The following is an 18477-nucleotide window of genomic DNA, read 5'->3' on the forward strand; positions in this document are numbered from 1 at the left end:
CTATAGAGATTCTCTGATTGCTCCTGTACAACTTCAACAAATAGCACTAATTATTATGGAAAGGTCAGTGTCGTTGTATTAATTGTGAAATTGATTCCACTTTTTAAATCTCATTTAAATTTCATTTAAAATTTTATTATTATTTTTTTTTTTGCATTTACCTTCTTGATGTCCTGCAGGTTCTTGAAAAGGAGATTGTACTGCAGCAGATCTTGTTTGTTGCTCACCTTGTCTAAAGTCTTTCTATTTATGTATTCTGAAAGCTTTCCATAAATTGAGGTCATTCACAGCTCCTCCCTGTAAAATCACTCTCTGACATCACAATGGACCATCCTGATTTCTGTATAGAAGGGTACTTCACACTTGTAAAAGCAGTTGAAACTTTATATGCAAATATCAGTTTAAAACTAATAATTATAAAATATCAAGGATTTGTTTAAGAGTTTATTTGACCCCATTCAATGTTTAATGCATTTATGTAAGTAGTTAATCTCATTTTATTTACTTCATATTTGGTGACTTTTCCTCACTTAATAGAGACAACTGGGTAAACATAACATTAATGGGATGTTTTTTGTGTCTTGTACACATTTTGTATACATCGATGTTGTTTGGAGTCAATTTGACCCCAGGCTATTTTAGCTTTATAAAACATAAAAAATATCAGAATTTGACCCACATTTGTGTTGAATGATATGAAGGTCAATATGACGTCTTATTTTATAATCTTCAAAAAAAAATAGATCCCTAAAATAACATAATTATAACTGTATTAGTGCAAGAACCACTAACAATTCACACGACAGGGGGGCGGGGAAAACATAATTCTCATGAGAACTTGATATTTCTCATTCTGTGGAGGAATATATTGTTCCTGAAAACATCTTGTTCACACAACATAGTGGTTATGTAGAGATATAAAAGGTTTCACAGCAGCTTCTAAACCAGTTCTCTATGTGTTCTGTCTCTCTCTCTTTCTGCTCTCTCTCTCTCTCTACTGAAAATGACGTCTAAGAAAAGGTTTTCTCTCAGTGAGGATTTCTCACATCTCTTTCACCATGACAGAGACATAGAGGAGAATGTGTCTGAGAAAAAGGAGGACTTTAGAGAGGATCCTGATTATAATGAATCCTCATCTGATGAGAATGAGCCCTTTACTGTAGATCCTCTTCTTGTCTCTCAACCAATAGAAAACAGACTACCTTCCAAAAGTAAAAAGTTATTATGGTCTGTCTCCCCACTTGGAGAAAATGATAAACTTAGTGCTGCTAATGTAATCAGAATAGTTCCAGGTCTCAGCAGATACGCTGTCAGCCACGTCCAAACATAAAATCAGCATTTGAGTTCTTCAGAACACCATCAATCTAAAAGGATAAACTACTTTAGATGATACATTTAGAGGGAGGTGTGTGTTTAGAGGGATAGTTAGAAAGACTTGGATTTAATCCCACATGTAAGTCTACATTGTGTTGCTCAGTTTGGAGAGTACAAGTGAAAAGGTGAAGAAAGAACAGGTGTTTGGGCTGCAGACAGATCCAGCACGTCTCTAAACACAGTCCATGTCTCATCCGTGTCCTACGCTTCAATAGCACAGAAACAAGGCAGGACTGATGAGATCTTAATAAACTCAGCAATATGTTAATATATCATTTTTTTTTTTACGATTTTTTAAAAATGGCTATTCAAGTAGTCAACAAACAAATATAGCATGTGACATAAACTTGGTTAAAAATGAAACGAAAAGTGAAATTGACCCCAAACATAAAAGGTGTTAGTAAATCTGAAGGTAACAGGAGGGTTAAAACTACCCCAACAAATAGCACTTACCAATTTTACTCAAAGATCAGAACTATTGTTAAAGTAGAAATTGTGACATTTCTTTTCAATACTTTCTTTGAAACAAAGATCCATTAGAACAATAGTACTGACCTTTGGTTAAAACTTGGTAAGTGCTATTTGTTGGGGTAGTTTTAAGTGACTCAAGCAACCAGGGGTGTTTGTCTTATATTTCTACACCAAACCAGATACCAGATATAATCTGGCCAAAGTATTCTCCAACATCAGTAACATCTTCCTTTAATATGTACAACATTTTGTGTACAAGTTGGCTAATATTTTGTAGTAGAATGAGAATGCTTGCTGGACTTATTTTGGAAAAGTTAAAAAATATATATATATCATTCTATGAACAAATACATTTAAACAAATCCATTTAATTTTACAAGTAATTAGTTTAAAAACTGATTTTTGCATATGAAGTTTCAAATGCTTTTACAAGTGTGAAGTATCCTTCTATACAGAAATCAGGATAGTCCATTGTGATGTCAGAGAGTGATTTTACAGGGAGGAGCTGTGAATGACCTCAATTTATGGAAAGCTTTCAGAATACATAAATAGAAAGACTTTACACAAGTAGAGCTGGGCGATATGGCCAAAAAAAAACATCATTTTTTTATTATTAGATTTTCTATTTAAATCAAAAGTTTCCCCTACTAAAAAGCAAATTAAAGATGATAAAATGGTTAAAAACTAGTTTTTATTTATTTAGTTTTCACTTAAATGTCCCCTTTGTGGTTAAAATGCAACCACAAACAAACAAAAAAAAACTATTGTAAACAGTGAGAACGTCCAGTAACTTTTAGAAAGCTTTCTCCAACATATTTTAGGTACTGACACAATGCACTCTCAAACTTAAAAAATAAATAAATAAAGCCACCCTCAAAAAAACAAATAGAAAAAATAAAATGGTGCCCTTTTTGATAAAACTTACAAAATAGAAAACACAATTTAATATGTTATTAAGCAAAGACTTTTCCCCATTGGGCTTGAATTGCAAAACAAATCTTTTAAATAAGTGCCAGTGTTCTATAAAATGTTCTATAAATGCTTGTTTTACTTTGGATGGTGTGCTGCTGCTGCGTTCATTCGGCTGGGAGAAATACTTTTCTTTTCCCACTCCGCTACACGCTTCTGTTTAAGGTATAGAGATACATTTGTTGCGCTGCTTAGAAGCAATCGGTTTTAAACGCACAGTGAGGATCTGTTTGGTCTATCCACGTCCTACGCGGCAAAACCGAACCAATTCTGGGCACAAGCTCTGCTGTCATGTGTTGTGTTGTGCGGTGTGTGGGGAGCGCGTGCGGGAGGGAGGGAGGGAGGTGTGGGGTCTGCGCGCGGGAGGGAGGGGAGAGAGGGGCGGGGCTAAGCCTGTGGTACAGGAGCTCACAGGGGCGCGTCAGTGGTGAAACCGTCCTTAACTGTAAATTCGAATTAATCGATAAAATCGATTAATCGCCCAGCTCTATAGACAAGGTGAGCAACAAACAAGATCTGCTGCAGAACGATCTCCTTTTCAAGAACCTGCAGGACATCAAGAAGGTAAATGCAAAGAAAATGTAACCATAATATTTTAAAGTATGTTTTTTTTTTAAAACTCTACCAGAATCAATGTCAGAATTGGTACTTTAACAACAGCACTGATCTTTCCATAGCAATTAGTAAGTGCTATTTTTTGGAGTTGTACAGGAGCAAGGAGCAATCAGAGAATCTCTATAGAGGAAAAACTCAGTTCAGAATCTTCTCTGAATCTCAGCCACTCAACAGAGTCTTAAATGTATAAAAGCTTAAAAACAAATTTTTATTATAAAAAGTATCAAACATTTAAAAATGTTTAAATGTGTGATATTTTATAGAATAAAATTGCACTAATTTCCTCAAAGCAGCACAACTACAACTATTTTATCACTGCAGAGATAATTATTAAAGCTTGTAAACTGCATTTATAATCCTTTTAAACAAGATCTGTGTGTAACTCCAGCATCAGACCAGCATATGCTAGGAATGCTAGTACATTTACTGAATAAAAAACATTTGTAGAAAATGGAAATATAGGGGTACGTTTTCTTTCCTATTTTAGTGAAATACTTTGTTCTACTTTGTAAAATTAAAGAAAAATCCCAGAGAAGTAGTTATACAGTGTTTTAAATGAGAGTTTTAGCTCCATTCAGCTCCATGCATTGAGGACTCCCTCGCGGGCTCCCTCTAGCGGTGATGGGGTATAATGTGATATAGCGGGGGAGGGGGCGGTGCTCTACATAACCCGGATGAGGCTGAGCTTCCGGGGCCTGTAGCTGGAGAGGAGGAAAAGCAGGATCAGCTGAACTACAGAAGGCACGAGAATCTCTCTCACTCTCTCTCTCTCTCTCTTTTAAAGGTAAGTGAGCGCTGGATGTTAATCTACACAGATTTCTCTTCTGAAAACTGTTTATTTGGGTGTAAAGCACTTTTGTTTATTTACAGTAAGCTTAGATTTACAGATTTTTCCAGCACTGAGGCAGGAGCATTAGCATTAGCAAAATTAGCTTGTAACATGACAGTGTTGTTACCAGAGACTGTAAAAAAAGATGGACGCCGTGTCTCCGTTCCCATTCATTCAATGAAAATGAAGCCAAAATCTTCCGCCATGTTGGCGATCCTGCCACCTGATTCTGCGCAGTAGAGACCAGAGGAGGGAGAAAGACTGTGGAGAGACCGCCTACTCATTTGAATAACCCCGCCCCTGAGGGCTGCCTCGCGGTCACAGACTGCAGAGCGGGGCGGAGCGGAGCTGACGGTCTGTTATTGGTCCCGCCCATAAGCAGCCCTCTTACCATAACCACACCTTTTTTGAATAGAGCTGAATAACGTTTTAAAAACCGAATTCTGTGGGAATATAAAAAATTGACAATATAAGCAGAGGTTACACTAGCTGTTGCATTTAAATAAAGGAGGTAGAATTACAGTATATTAGAAAAAAACGTGATTGAATGTTGTCTGTTTTGCCATTGAAACCTATGGGTATGGGTGGAGTTACACAGCTTTCTGCAGCCGAACAGCAGGGGGCGCCCGATCTGTGGTGGCTTCACTTTTGAGAGACGATGCTCTGTCCAGCTATATACAGTCTATGGTTGTTACCAATACCACACCTAACAGCTAAAGTTAACTATAAAGGATAGGTTTAACCATTACAGACAGATTGTTCATATTTAGGCTATATAACAACACATTTAATGTGTTTAAGACATTCAGGCTGCTAAGAGTATTTTATTGTTTGGAAGTGCCAGCTAGTTTAGATTAGCTAACTATCTAGATATCATTGGCCAGGTTAGCTAAAGGTGGCTAGAACATTAACTTACCTACAAAATTAAAAGTTTGTGCTGTTCTTCTGTGCTTTACTGCAGAAGCTCCGGTGAGTTCAGATAAGTACCAGATAAAGAATATAAATATTTCTGTTTTGTAAGGAGCTTAAAATGTTAATACGAGAGTTAAAATGTTATTCATTTTAGCCTTCATTCAGCTAAAGCTGAAGGCTAGCAGGCGGAAGCTAGCAGCGATTAGCATTAGCGATTGGGTTAAATGTGTAAATATATCATGTTATGTGTAAAATATGGCTGTTTGTAAGCTTAGCTTGCAGTAAATTGCCCCAAACTGAAATATACATTTCAGTCTGGGGCTTGTAAAAGCTTTTACTGATACTGTGTTTTTGTTTTAATATTATTTTATGCTGTGCTACACACAGTTTTATCAGTTGTAGACACAGAAGAAATGTCTTGTTTCAGTCGTGATTACAATAAAGTAAATATTTAATGCTAAAAGGGACAAATTGATGATGGTTGTAATTATTTTGTGTGTGCTTTTTACTTTCTGGTGGAAAAGTGTATATATGTGTGTATATATATATATATATATATATATATATATATATATATATATATATATATATATGAAGAGCTCTTTTCCAAAACGCTATATATCCATTTTTATCAATTTGAGTAAAAAAGGGTTTTCTTTAGCGAGAAAGTGGTAGGCTGAAAACCACAGTTTTCTGTTTCAAACTATCAAATACCATACTAAGGTTAAAATAACACAAAAAAATCTAATCAAGATTTTAATATTTAAAGATTTATTTTTAAAAATAATTCGTTTTTTTCGCAAAACGCAATAAATCCATGCCAAGTTTTTTTTTTTCCAAATGTCTTATATATCCTTTGGCATCAATAGAATTTTTTTTTACTAATTATGTGCAAAATACAACAATGAATAACAGTAAATTGTACATCTGAAAATAATAGTTTAACCATTGGCCTAAAAACAAAAATTTCAAAACATTTCTTTTCGAAAAAGTGCAAAATTTCATTAAAGAACAAGACATTAACACTATAAAATCCCCAAAATCACGTTACATTAATGTGCTGTAGTGTAGTGTAGTGTAGTGTAGGATAGTGTGTATTGCGTGTGTGTGTGTGTGTGTGTGTGTGTGTGTGTGTGTGTGTGTGTGTGTGTGTGAACTGCAGATGACAGCCGGCATTTCCCCCCTCCTGAATGCCCCATTTTCTTTACCTTTTCACGTCCATGAGACTTTTTTGATGGCTTTCTCTTTTTTTTCAATAACGGCTTCACGAACAGGCTCCTCTATACCATCAAAACCGCTCATTTTCGCGGACTTTGAGAGTGAAAAACGAAAGTGAAAGTAGGCTACACGAAATACCAGCCGGCTCAACAAGGCGCGTGTTTACATTTTATAGCTCGTGGAATGCTGCCCTGTGATTGGATGAGTGGAGATGTGGCGTTCTGCAGAAAATCAAGACTGGCGTTTATCGCGTTTTGGAAAGAAAGAGAGAAAGCAGGGCAGTATTACACGGCGGATGGGGCGGTTTGATGAAAATTGAATATTGGCTTTTCAAGAGTGTTGACATAACATTCTGATTCTGGCTCTAACTCATTTTTTTTTAAAAATGGTGTTTATCGCGTTTTGGAATCAAACTCTTCATATATATATATTTGTATATATACACGATAGTGCTGTATACAATTATTACAGTCTGCAACGGTAGGGGGAGCCCACGAGCACAAAATCTCAATCCTACCTAGTGGAGCTTTAAGGGATTTTGATCTGCATGTACAAAAAAACAAAACAAGTTCAAGAGTGCGTATCAATGTTACATAATGTGTTAGAAAATAATGAACTGTTATCAAGAACTGTAAAAACTCAGGTTTTCAAGCATTGATTTGGATAACTTTCTTTGGTTAATATTTGTGGAAACTTTTATAATTTATTTTAATGTAAATGTTTTGTCTGTGTCCTTGTACTTTTAGCTTTTTGTGCTTCAGGTCAGAACATCTCATTCTGAAATATTGAAAAACTAATAAATTATAAATTTTTTTGACCATTATTGAGAAAACTTAACAAAATAACAAGCAAGTTGTACAGTGTGTCTCTGGCAACCAGCCTACAAGGTCAATATAGTAGAGTGGTAGAAGTATGGAATAATGTATTATAGTGTAAAGTGAGATACTAATGTAGTAGTAAAACATTGTATTCGGTATGTAGAATTGTTTCTGCTACACAAATTCAGCCTGCTGACAGTTATATATAACTATATATTATAATGTCTATGGAGTTAGAATAAAAGTTCTGAAACCTTTATGGTGTCCCAGTTGTTTTGTCCATATAGTGAAACTGATCTAGGTACTTTTGGATAATTGACCTGCTTTTATTTTAATATACAATTAATTCATTTTTGTTTTTTCCAGAAATAAAAATATTCCTGGTTTTCTCCAGAAATTCATCACTACCAACAACCAGGATAATTAACAAAAAGCAATGTTAAACTGCTGAAAGAGGTGAAGCACAAGCTGTCCTGAAGAATCTCCAGAACACGCAGAAATCGTTTGACACATTAAACAGACAAATGAAGCCAAGTCCCGACATGGAGAAACATCAGCACTCTGTCAAGAGTTTTACTAAACAGAGTGATCTCAAAAAACATCAGCGCATTCACACAGGAGAGAAACCACATCACTGCTCAGACTGTGGTAAGAGTTTTACTACACAGAGTAATCTCAAAAATCACCAGCGCATTCACACAGGAGAGAAACCGTATTACTGCTCAGACTGTGGTAAGAGTTTTACTACACAGAGTAATCTCAAAAATCACCAGCGCATTCACACAGGAGAGAAACCGTATTACTGCTCAGACTGTGGTAAGAGTTTTACTACACAGAGTAATCTCAAAAAACACCAGCGCATTCACACAGGAGAGAAACCGTATCACTGCTCAGACTGTGGAAAGAGTTTTACTAAACAGAGTGATCTCAAAATACACCAGCGCATTCACACAGGAGAGAAACCGTATCACTGCTCAGACTGTGGGAAGAGTTTTACTGAGCAGAGTACTCTCAAAAAACACCAGCGCATTCACACAGGAGAGAAACCGTATCACTGCTCAGACTGTGGGAGGAGTTTTACTCAACAGAGTAAACTCAAAAAACACCAGCGCATTCACACAGGAGAGAAAACTATCCCAAATTTGTTCCACTGCAATAAAAAGTGCTAATCGTAAATCTTTTGGACAGAACACCTTATCCTACACAAATGTTTCACTTTGTCACTTGGGACACGTTCCACCAGAAACAAACATGAACTGAATTTAACAATGGATTTTACAGTTTCAGCGAAATGAATCTTATCCAGGGATGATGTTTATTGAATTCCATGTTGTGTTTTCTTGTATGTTTGATATTGCAGGACATTCTTCGTGAGACAGAGCTCAGTTTTTAGGGTAGTTACGGTAGGAGTTCAGTTCTGAAGAAGGGAAGGTTTTTGAGTTTGAGCAAGGGCACTGCCAGTGCTTGCACCAGATGGTAGATTAGCATAACTTAGTCTTTAAAATTTAGATGCCATAGTTGTTAGGAGTAGATTAGGATTTTGGATAAAACCTTCAGTGCTTATGCTTAGAAGGTTTTGAAAGAATTTAATCACTTTTCTAGCTTATGCATATTTTATTATTTCCATTAATTTCTAGTATCTGTTTTTAGTCTGTGGAAGCCGTCCTCAGTTCCCCAAGCTTAGCATAGCTTAGCTTAATGCAATTAACTGCCAGGCCGCCCATATGAAAGGATAAGGGGATAACACCCCCTGAGCCACTCCAGAGAGAGTGTGCTCCCAAAAGTGTGACCCAGAGCCACAGAGAGACGACACTGTTCCGGGTACTGCCGTGTGGAGCATCCAGACCCCGCAGAGAGCCCAACAAAATTTTTCCAGAGGTTAAATAAAACGCTCCAGACGTAGTTCCCATACTGAAATCAACCCCCTCCAGGCCTGTGTAGCACAGTAAGGTAACTAGCTTATTTATTCCCCCTGCTGTTGTTCTTGTTTGTCTATGGTTCAGTCTGATTAAAAATCTGTTAGCATAGAGGGATATAGATGGATATTTGGTTGTTGTATTACTCAAGTTTTATACTCTTTTTTTTTTTCTTGTTAGATATATCTTGCTTAAGATTTTTTAATCTCCAAAGTTACTAAGAATATCCAGTTAATTTAGTTAATTGATTGTTTTTATCCAGTACCAACTATTATCTTTGTATTGCTTCACCTCTATATGTACTCATCTGTGTTTCATAAAAAATGCTTTTAGATTGCAAGATCTGCAATCTCAGTGTGTTTTTTCACGATATGGTTGATAACCTTTCTGTGACCTGGAACCTATCCATCCTTAGACTGACTTATTTGGTAAATACTAACTGGCACGCAAAGCAGATATCCGGTGTGAAATGGACTTGGAGAGTGTAGTGAAATATAAGTACGGACTTTTGTTGAATAGCCCACCTCCATTCACCCCCAGCATTTCAAAATACATAATGGAGTTGTAGTTGGCTGTAAAAGTTTTGTGAGAGCTTTGAAAATGCCCAAACAAATTGGTAGGTTAGGGTTCAGATTGCAAAACGAACTAACGAAACGAAAAAGTTCCAGATGTTGTTGGAAACATCTCTAATATTCTTGCATATTTAGTGACAATTTTGAAATCTGTCCCCCTAACTTAAGTGTAATGTGTCCTTTTTAATAAACTATCTGTGCATTTACATAGCTCTCAGTGCCTCAGTTTAAATTTCAGGGCTCTCAGAATTCTACTAACGCTACTCTGAGCTTGTTAAAGGTGTAAAAATAGCCATTTCTTTGCATGAGTAACGCTATGGTCCATAACATATCGCTAGTTTTGTAAGTCTGCTGGGAGCATTGGATAAAAGCACTGTCTTTGGGAATACTGGGGAAGAATTGAGGTGGGTTATTCAACTATTCGTACTCGTCATGTTTCAATACAAGTCAGTTTCACAACAGATTTCTCCTTTACCTGAAGTATTTAAACCATCTGAGCTTCACAGTCACCTAAGTTGTGGTGTAGTGGGTCCTGTTAGTGGTAACACTAATAATAGCTATAATCATTATTATTGTGATCATTTTCATAATTACTGTTTTTGCTGAACAAAGGGATAATTGCATTCATTAGGGCCTGATTAATTCAGTAGAGAGATGTTTTTAAAAGTATAGGAAAACCACAATCATTATTGACATGATGAATTACAATTTCCTTGATAGATATGAGGTGATTTTAATTTTGTTAAATCGCAAAAGTGGACAAAAAACATTTCAGTTTGTTTTCTAAGGGATTAAATGTAATAGAATTTATTTGGTGGTCATTTTTAATACAAAATATTTACACACTAAATTATAATATATTTATGTTTGTTGCCACCCTAAATGTTTGCACTAGTGCACCGCCATGTTGCCCGTGCAGCACTAGTGACGTCACGAGGTTGGTTGGTTGAAGAGCGCAGGTACATAGCTTTTGGTCACTGTTAAGGAAAAGAGCTTGTTGTTTGTCGAGACTATGGATGAAGATGAAGCTGAACAGGGGTTTGATTTGGTTCCTAGGAACCCAATGGCTTATGTGTTCGAGCCGGTGAGGAGACGAGACAGATTAACGCTACAAACGCTACCTATTTGTACAGAGGAGCAGCCAGCGGTTCCTGTACAGGTGGAGAGGGTCGGTAACACTAACTGTACCTGGTGCAGATGCGGTCACTGCACTGCCGTGCCGACTGAAACCGAGTGTATTTGCTGTCAGGAGGCTAACGTGGACCATTTGCTCAGAGATCTTCCCTGCAGAACCCTGAGCAGAACTTTTCAGATGCTTGTCTGAGAGCAAGAATTTTTGGAGGTGTCTATTCTCTCTCTATATGAGGTCCATGCAGAAACCCTGCAGCCCGTCAACAGCAGGTATTGCCATCCCATTAACTAGCCTGTTTATATACATTTAAATATTAAGCATGTAAAGTTCAGAGTTCATTAAGACTGGATGAAACGCACATAATTTAAATGGATATTGAAACACCCAGGCACGGTTTTGTTGATTTAGCTAGTTGGCTAGCTATCTTAAAAAGGCTAGCGTTAGCTATTTAGCTAACAAACTTAGCAAGCTAAGTAGCTAATGCTAGCTTTGTTATCTGTTAACTGTCAGCTTATCTAGACTTTCGGTACCTCTCGCTGCTCTGCTAAGTGGGTGCTTCGTTTGGCTCATTACGTGCGGCTCACAGCTGCTGCTTTTATAGTAACTCCATAGTGCATTTTTACATTTGCTTGAAAGCAGTTGTATGGAAAAGTTGGTTTAGCCTTATAATAAACCAGTTATCCTTTCTTACATGTAAAATATCAAACTACAGACCTCTTAATTTCACTAATGATTATACCAAATCTAAAGATATATATTATATAAATATATATTCATAATCTTATGAGTTGCTTGTCAAGATGGCTTACTTCATGTAACAATATTATACGTTTACATAGGCTTTCAGTTACCATTATCTAAAATTACTTTTAATATTATTTTATTAGGAGAAATTCTTAAACAATATGAATTAATAATGTACTGACGTTCATCTGATATCAAATGTGTAAATAATGTTTTCACTAGCATGAAGTGCATTTTGTATATAGAGATCTAAAATATAACACCTGTAACTTAAATTCTGAATAGTACAAATGCTAATTTGAGTAATTTTATTTTCTGTAGTAGAAATGGGAATTATTTGAAAGGTATCAATATATATATCAAAGGTAACATATAGGCTACCTAGTAAAAATTATATTCATGATCCTGGTAATAAGACTAGTTAAAATGTATTTATAGATCTGTAGATCAGCATGTTGTCCTCCTTCTTCTTCTTCTTCTTCTTCTTCTTCTTCTTCTTATTATTATTATTATTATGAAATGGTTTATAGCTGTGTAAAATGGCTTGGGATATTTGTGCACCCTGCCTACTCTCTGACCCTAAATTATAATTATTATTATTATTGTGTTTTTTTTAGATGGAACAAAACTTCAGGAGAGCCTCACTCTACCACAAGGGCTGTTCCATTCATCTTAAATGCATTGCAAAAGTCACCCAGTCCACTGCAGGATCCTTCAGTTTCAAGGAGAAAGTTTCAGCTGAGTTTGTAACTAAACACCTCTGTGCACTGAGGGATGGGTGGTCAGTGTTCTCCTTATCCCTGACAGAGGAAAATGAGAACAGCTTGATCGCACGTATTTGTTTAAAATCTGTTAATAAAGAACCAGAAGGCATTCATAAACGCAAACACAGATATATACAGAACGAGTAACATGCCTGTAGGAAAAGAAATTGTGGAGAAAGCACAGAGCTACTCTGTCCACCAAGCATGGAGACAAAGCTTGAGGAGGTCAGATCTGCAAACGGCTTTGTGACCCTGCAGGGGCAAATAACACCAGTGAGTGTTTTAATAGCTGGGTAAACACTGATCTGTTTCCAAGAAAAAACACTTTATACTAGCTTTTCATGCCAACTGGGGTTAAAAATGTATTAAGTAATTGTTTTGAATATTAAGATAACTTAAAACAATTAAGTAATAAAGACTGATGTGAGCAAAAAATTACAAATATAATAATGAGTAAAAAGTGCATTCTGTTGGGCAAGTTTACTAATTAATTTAAGCCATGTTAGAATAAACACATTGATGGGTAATTGGCATTGATTGTGTTAAAATATTATTCATATGTCAATTCAACAAATGCACCTCTACCTTCAGTGCTCCTAAAGCATTGTAAATTAGCTGAAATATTGTCATTGCTCTCTGAGCTACTTTCATAACCCATTTTATAAAAAAAATAATAGTCACATCTCACTTTTAACCCTTTAATGTGCAACATATGCACACACCCTCTAATGCGCAACACTCATTTTCTTTGTAACTTGTAAGCTACGATACTTAGCAATAAATTAATTCAGCCATTCAGAATTTAAGGTTTTCCTCAATTAACTTGTTTTTGATCATCGTACATCCTTATTTTATTTTTTAACTTACCTGCTTTTTGAATACACGTGGGTCAAAAATGACACACATTCATTTTCTATGGTAATTCATGTATGACTGAGGGTTTCTTTAGAACCAATCTTCAATTTTATTTCCCTTTATTACTTTATGAAGCTTTTTTATTTTTACATCAGATTTACAGACATGGGTCAGCCAGGACCTTTTCATAGCTCAACACAGTTCAGCACAGCTCCCGTCACACAGCTAACTCAGTACTGCTTTCAATTGTTTTATTCTAACTTTAGAAAATATCTGATGACAGATAACTATTATTCAGTATTAGCAGCATATGTATTATTCTGTCTCTCTCTCTCAAACACACACACACACACACACACACAGTGTGGTTAAACGGGTAGACCCAAATGCAGACACGATAGGCAGAGTCCAAATGAAGCATCATTCATTAATATAACGTTACAAGTAATTATTATTAGCTAGCTGTGGACTACTGTATCAGTTAGCTAAATCTACTGCATTTAGCTAACTATAACTAAAAACTATAAAATAAATTGTTATACGTACTGTACTTAGCTAAGTTCATAGGAAAGTAGATAGCTTTAAAAAAATCTAAATTGGGGTACAGAGTATTTTTTTTTCTTTTAAGAACTTTATCTTGTATGTATTATTATTATTATTAGTAGTAGTAGTAGTAGTAGTAGTAGTAGTAGTATTTACTCAATCTGTGTTTAAAAGTCAGAATCTTGGTAATTTACTATTATTTACAAAACTTACAAAGGTTTACAATTTTATTTGTTTGTTTCGAGTGAATGTTTGAAACTGTTCTACTATATAAAAATATATAATTATTTATTCTTAATAAAATACTGTTAAAGGCTTTGATTGGTAAGTACCTCTGTCAGTCATATATGAGTCATATAGCAACTGAAAAACACAGACGAATGCTTTGAATTAGTAGCTGCATAGGCGTAGGAACCGGGGGGGATGGGTGGGACATGTCCCACCCAATATTGGAAACAGGTGGATTTGTCCCCCCCAAAAATTATATCGTTTCGCTCAGATCAGCTGTACTATTAATGAGGAGACAGACCGGACCAATCACGGAGCCGGTTCAGGTATTAAGTCCCGCCTCTCAGCACAAACAGCCAATCAGCTTGCTGGTTTTGCGGCCCGCTGTGTGCTAGTGCGGGAAGCCCCGCCCCCTCGCTGTGAGATTTAGCAGCGGGATTGGGCTGCAGCAGCTTCAGCTGATTAAGATCTGGATATACGGGGATTTTTCTAAAAGAAAGGTAACGATAGGCTAACCACATAAACTGTGATGATGTTTCTGATAGCTGGTTAAAAATACAAGACTCTAAATCAGCACACAGTTTAAACCCACTGTGATTAATAAACTGCAGCTGTGTTAGTGTGTAAGCTTAACTTTGTAATCAGATAGATTGGAAGTCAACGTTAAAGAAAAAATAAACTATATACGTAATGTTCAACTTGCCCTGTACCTGATCAGCTAATTACTGTTTCATATTTAAACTGTCTTTATTAATTTAGGATTACAGGATTTACTGTGAGCTATAATGAACAAAAATTCATTTAGTTAACTAGTTATCTAGAAGCCAGATATAGTGGATAGTCAGAATTTAGTACAGTACTTTATGTTGGTAGTTTAAAGCAGTTTCTTAACCCTGATCACTGCCCTAAAATAGTGTTTTCCACCTGATCCAGCTGATCAGCTAATAAACAGTCATTTACTGAGTTTACTGAGTTTAATCATGTATATCCAGCAGTGTATTAGACACATCATACCACCACTTACTTTATTAAATGTCTTGAAAGCAGAGAAAGCTCTAGAATATGTAGAACAGTGTTAATATTCAGTAGAATATGTAAGAACAGGGTTCACAGTAAGGCCACATGTCCTGACGTTTATAATTAAAATCTTTATGAAACGTAAAGTTACATTCTTTTACATAAAAGGACACCAATCTTTAGAAGAGCTCTTAATAGAAAAATAAAAGCGTAGGATTTTTTTTAAAGAGTGGAGAAAATGTAAATATACAACAGAATTGACATGCCAATACATGATTATAATAATAATAATAATAATAATAATAATAATAACCAAATCTGTTATATTATTTTAAATATTAGGTGATAACTGATATTTTTTGTCATATGTATTTGTATATGCATAATTTTTTCTTACAACAGTAAATGTAATGTGAAGTAACATGTTTAGGTTGTAAAATCACCTTGTTAACTAATAAAAAACAAAATACAGAAAAAAAAATATTATATAATAATAATAATATAATATAATATAATAATATTATTATTATTATTTGTGATTAAAAGTAATTTCCACAAATGTTGTTCTAAGAAACTATAGGGTGGGCTTGGGTTCATATTGGCAAATGTGTCCCCCCCAATATCAAACCTGCTCCTACGCCCTTGGTCTTACGGGTTACGTTGTAGATCATAACCAATCACAACGTTGATTCCACGTTGTGTTGTCAACGTTAAACAACGTTTATAATTTCAACCTTTAATAACGTTGATTTATGGTTGATTTTTGGTCATTCAACCAAAACCGACCAAAAAACCCAGAAATCAACGTTGATTCAACCTCCCTTTGCTATCTGGGTATGTTAACTACTATTAACTACTTTATTTAAGTGTGGAATGTTTTAGCTAGCTAGGTTAGCTAATGTTTACTACTTTATTTCAGTGTGGAATGTTTTAGCAAGCTACTTTAGGTAATGTGAACTAATTTATTTCAGTTTGGAATGATTTAGCTAGCTAGGTTAGCTAATGTTTACTTTATTTCAAAGTGGAAAGATTTAGCTAGTTTAACTAATGTTAACTACTTGATTTAAGTGTGGAATGTTTTAGCTAGTTAGGTTAGCTAATGTTAACTACTTTATTTTAGTGTGGAATGTTTTAGTTAGCTAGGTTAGCAAATGTTAACTACTTTGTTTTAGTGTGGAATGTTTTAGGTAGCTAGGTTAGTTAATGTTAACTACTTTATTTTAGTGTGGAATGTTTTAGCTAGCTAGGTTAGCAAATGTTAACTACTTTGTTTTAGTGTGGAATGTTTTAGGTAGCTAGGTTAGTTAATGTTAACTACTTTATTTTAGTGTGGAATGTTTTAGCTAGGTGAGCTAATGTTAACTACTTTATTTAAGTGTGGAATGTTTTAGCTAGCTAGGTTAGCTAATGTTAACTACTTTATTTGAGTGTGGAATGTTTTAGCTAGCTAGGTTAGCTAATGCTAAATACTTTATTTCCGTGTGGAATGTTTTAGCTAGCTAGGTTAGCTTAAGTTAACTACTTTATTTTAGTGTGGAATGTTTTAGCTAGCTAGGTTAGCTAATGTTAACTACTTTATTTGAGTGTGGAATGTTTTAGCTAGCTAGGTTAGCTAATGTTAACTACCTAATTTCAGTGTGGAATGTTTTAGTTAGCTACATTAGCTAATGTTAACTACTTTACTTCAGTGTGGAATGTTTTAGTTAGCTACATTAGCTACTACTTTATTTCAGTGTGGAATGTTTTAGCTAGCTAGGTTAGTTAATGTTAACTACTTTATTTGAGTGTGGAATGTTTTAGTTAGCTACATTAGCTAATGTTAACTACTTTATTTCAGTGTGGAATGTTTCAGCTAGCTAGGTTAGCTAATGCTAAATGCTTTATTTCGGTGTGGAATGTTTTAGCTAGCTAGTTTAGCTAATGTTAACTACTTTATTTTAGTGTGGAATGTTTTAGCTAGCTAGTGTTGGGAAAATTCGCACTACCCCTTACTTTCTTTTGATGGAAGCCCGAAGTAGAGATAAAGAATAGAGAGACAGGATACTTCATTATCAGCAAAATAACAATTTATTAAAGCAGGGATTTGTTGGGTTTACTTATTAATTTAATTAATTGTTAATGGCCACCTGCAGATACTAAGTGGGGATAATCAGAAAATGGTTGTGTAGCAGGCTCAGTGGTTTAATACCTGGTGCTAATTGAGATGTTGAAATATTTTTAATTGGGCGCCAGTTATTAAATTAATTTAATTAGATTAATTAATAAATTAATTAATAACACGAGTCATCTCAGGGTGTGGCTTCTACAGGTGACAGGAATTCTCATAACCAAGTTATCCAGAAAACACAATGAAATTACAGGTTTTGTAATATAAAAGTATTTTATTAAAAGTCATAAATGTAGCCATTAGATATCAAACCATAGTGTAGAACGATAAATGAGAACTAAAAGAACAAAGACGTTATAATACTGGTATGAAAGGAATAAAAATTACTAGAACTATTAAGTGAGGATTTCTAAATAAGGGTCTAAATGTAATGAGGTCAAAACAATCAAATGAGAACACCAAAATATGTAGATAATTAAGATGTTTTAGGACCTACAAAGTTCATCCTTCTCGCCCAACAACTGAAAACGGATCTATACTAAGAAAAGAGGACAATAACCAAACTAGACTTGACCAACCGAAACACCAATTCTTGAAAGAAATACCCAAACTGCCTGACGTCCACAAAGGGGGTCCCCATCAGTTCCGTCCGCTGTTCAAACCTCTTGATCGGCTTGCATCTTGCACCCCTAGCAGGTCCCACGTGGACCCATCCGCAGGGTAAAGATAGTGCTCTGTGGGCCAGCGGCGCACCTGGTCGACACCCACTTCTAATCTCTGCACAGGGAGAACCTTTCCCCTGAGCTGGCTCGGCTGGCGTACCCTTTCGGTGATCCGTCGGTTGGTCTAGTTGGTTTACTGAATTAACTATTTTGGCGAGCAGAAGAACTCCGTAGATCATAAAATAGCTTAGTTATTTTAAACTAGAATAACTAATACCATTATGCTTGAAAAAGGTTAAATGAGTTGTACTAAGAATGCTAAACTAAGCTGACTAAACTAAACTAGTAAAAAAAACTAAACTCCAAACTCCTCTCTGTCTATCCTTCCTCCATCTCTGGGCTCCCTACTCTCTCTTCTCCAACTGCTCTCTATCTGCCCTCCTCACCTCAACTGACTCCAAAACTCTCTGCCCGTAACTGACTGAGTCTGTAGCTTAAACCTGCTTTGGACCTTAAGCTACGATTGGCTCTGTGGCCCAAGTGTCTGTGTTTTAATTGGTCTAGGAGCAATTTCAAACTTTGGCGAGGAAGATGATCTGTTCACAAAGGGCCATAAAACATAAAAGTGAGAGATTTTTTTATTTTACTAATAGACCAAACCAAAAGAAAACTCAATTAAACAGTGGATCAAAATACGGTCTTCAGCATACCAGTTTGTGAGGATAAATTCA

The 18477-nt window shown here is 35.6% G+C and overlaps 6 protein-coding genes across 13 annotated transcripts in view; 3 read left to right on the forward strand and 3 right to left on the reverse strand.

Moving 5' to 3' along the window:
• Nucleotides 1–18477, forward strand: part of LOC125801236 (zinc finger protein 271-like) — a 356087-nt gene that overhangs the window by 320347 nt on the left and 17263 nt on the right. Inside the window, exon 2 of one of the 5 annotated variants that reach the window (XM_049477647.1) lies at nt 7573–9455. The exons of the other annotated variants lie outside the window; for them this stretch is intronic. Coding sequence (XP_049333604.1) covers nt 7731–8375 — 645 coding nt within the window. The 5' untranslated portion in view covers nt 7573–7730 and the 3' untranslated portion in view covers nt 8376–9455. Of the gene's footprint in view, nt 1–7572; nt 9456–18477 lie in introns of those variants that run through there. 5 annotated transcript variants of the gene reach the window in all.
• Nucleotides 1–18477, reverse strand: part of LOC125801530 (gastrula zinc finger protein XlCGF49.1-like) — a 207174-nt gene that overhangs the window by 182290 nt on the left and 6407 nt on the right. The gene's annotated exons all lie outside the window — the stretch shown is intronic.
• Nucleotides 1–18477, forward strand: part of LOC125801145 (zinc finger protein 850-like) — a 503810-nt gene that overhangs the window by 104980 nt on the left and 380353 nt on the right. The window lies entirely within an intron of this gene.
• Nucleotides 1–18477, forward strand: part of LOC125801185 (zinc finger protein 271-like) — a 253538-nt gene that overhangs the window by 96735 nt on the left and 138326 nt on the right. The window lies entirely within an intron of this gene.
• The window catches only part of LOC111188305 (zinc finger protein 239-like), a 192080-nt gene that overhangs the window by 57780 nt on the left and 115823 nt on the right, over nt 1–18477 (reverse strand). The window lies entirely within an intron of this gene.
• Nucleotides 1–18477, reverse strand: part of LOC125801182 (zinc finger protein 585A-like) — a 243056-nt gene that overhangs the window by 25858 nt on the left and 198721 nt on the right. The gene's annotated exons all lie outside the window — the stretch shown is intronic.

Source organism: Astyanax mexicanus, chromosome 4, assembly GCF_023375975.1.
Source record: "Astyanax mexicanus isolate ESR-SI-001 chromosome 4, AstMex3_surface, whole genome shotgun sequence".
In the NCBI taxonomy this organism is placed as follows: domain Eukaryota; kingdom Metazoa; phylum Chordata; class Actinopteri; order Characiformes; family Acestrorhamphidae; genus Astyanax; species Astyanax mexicanus.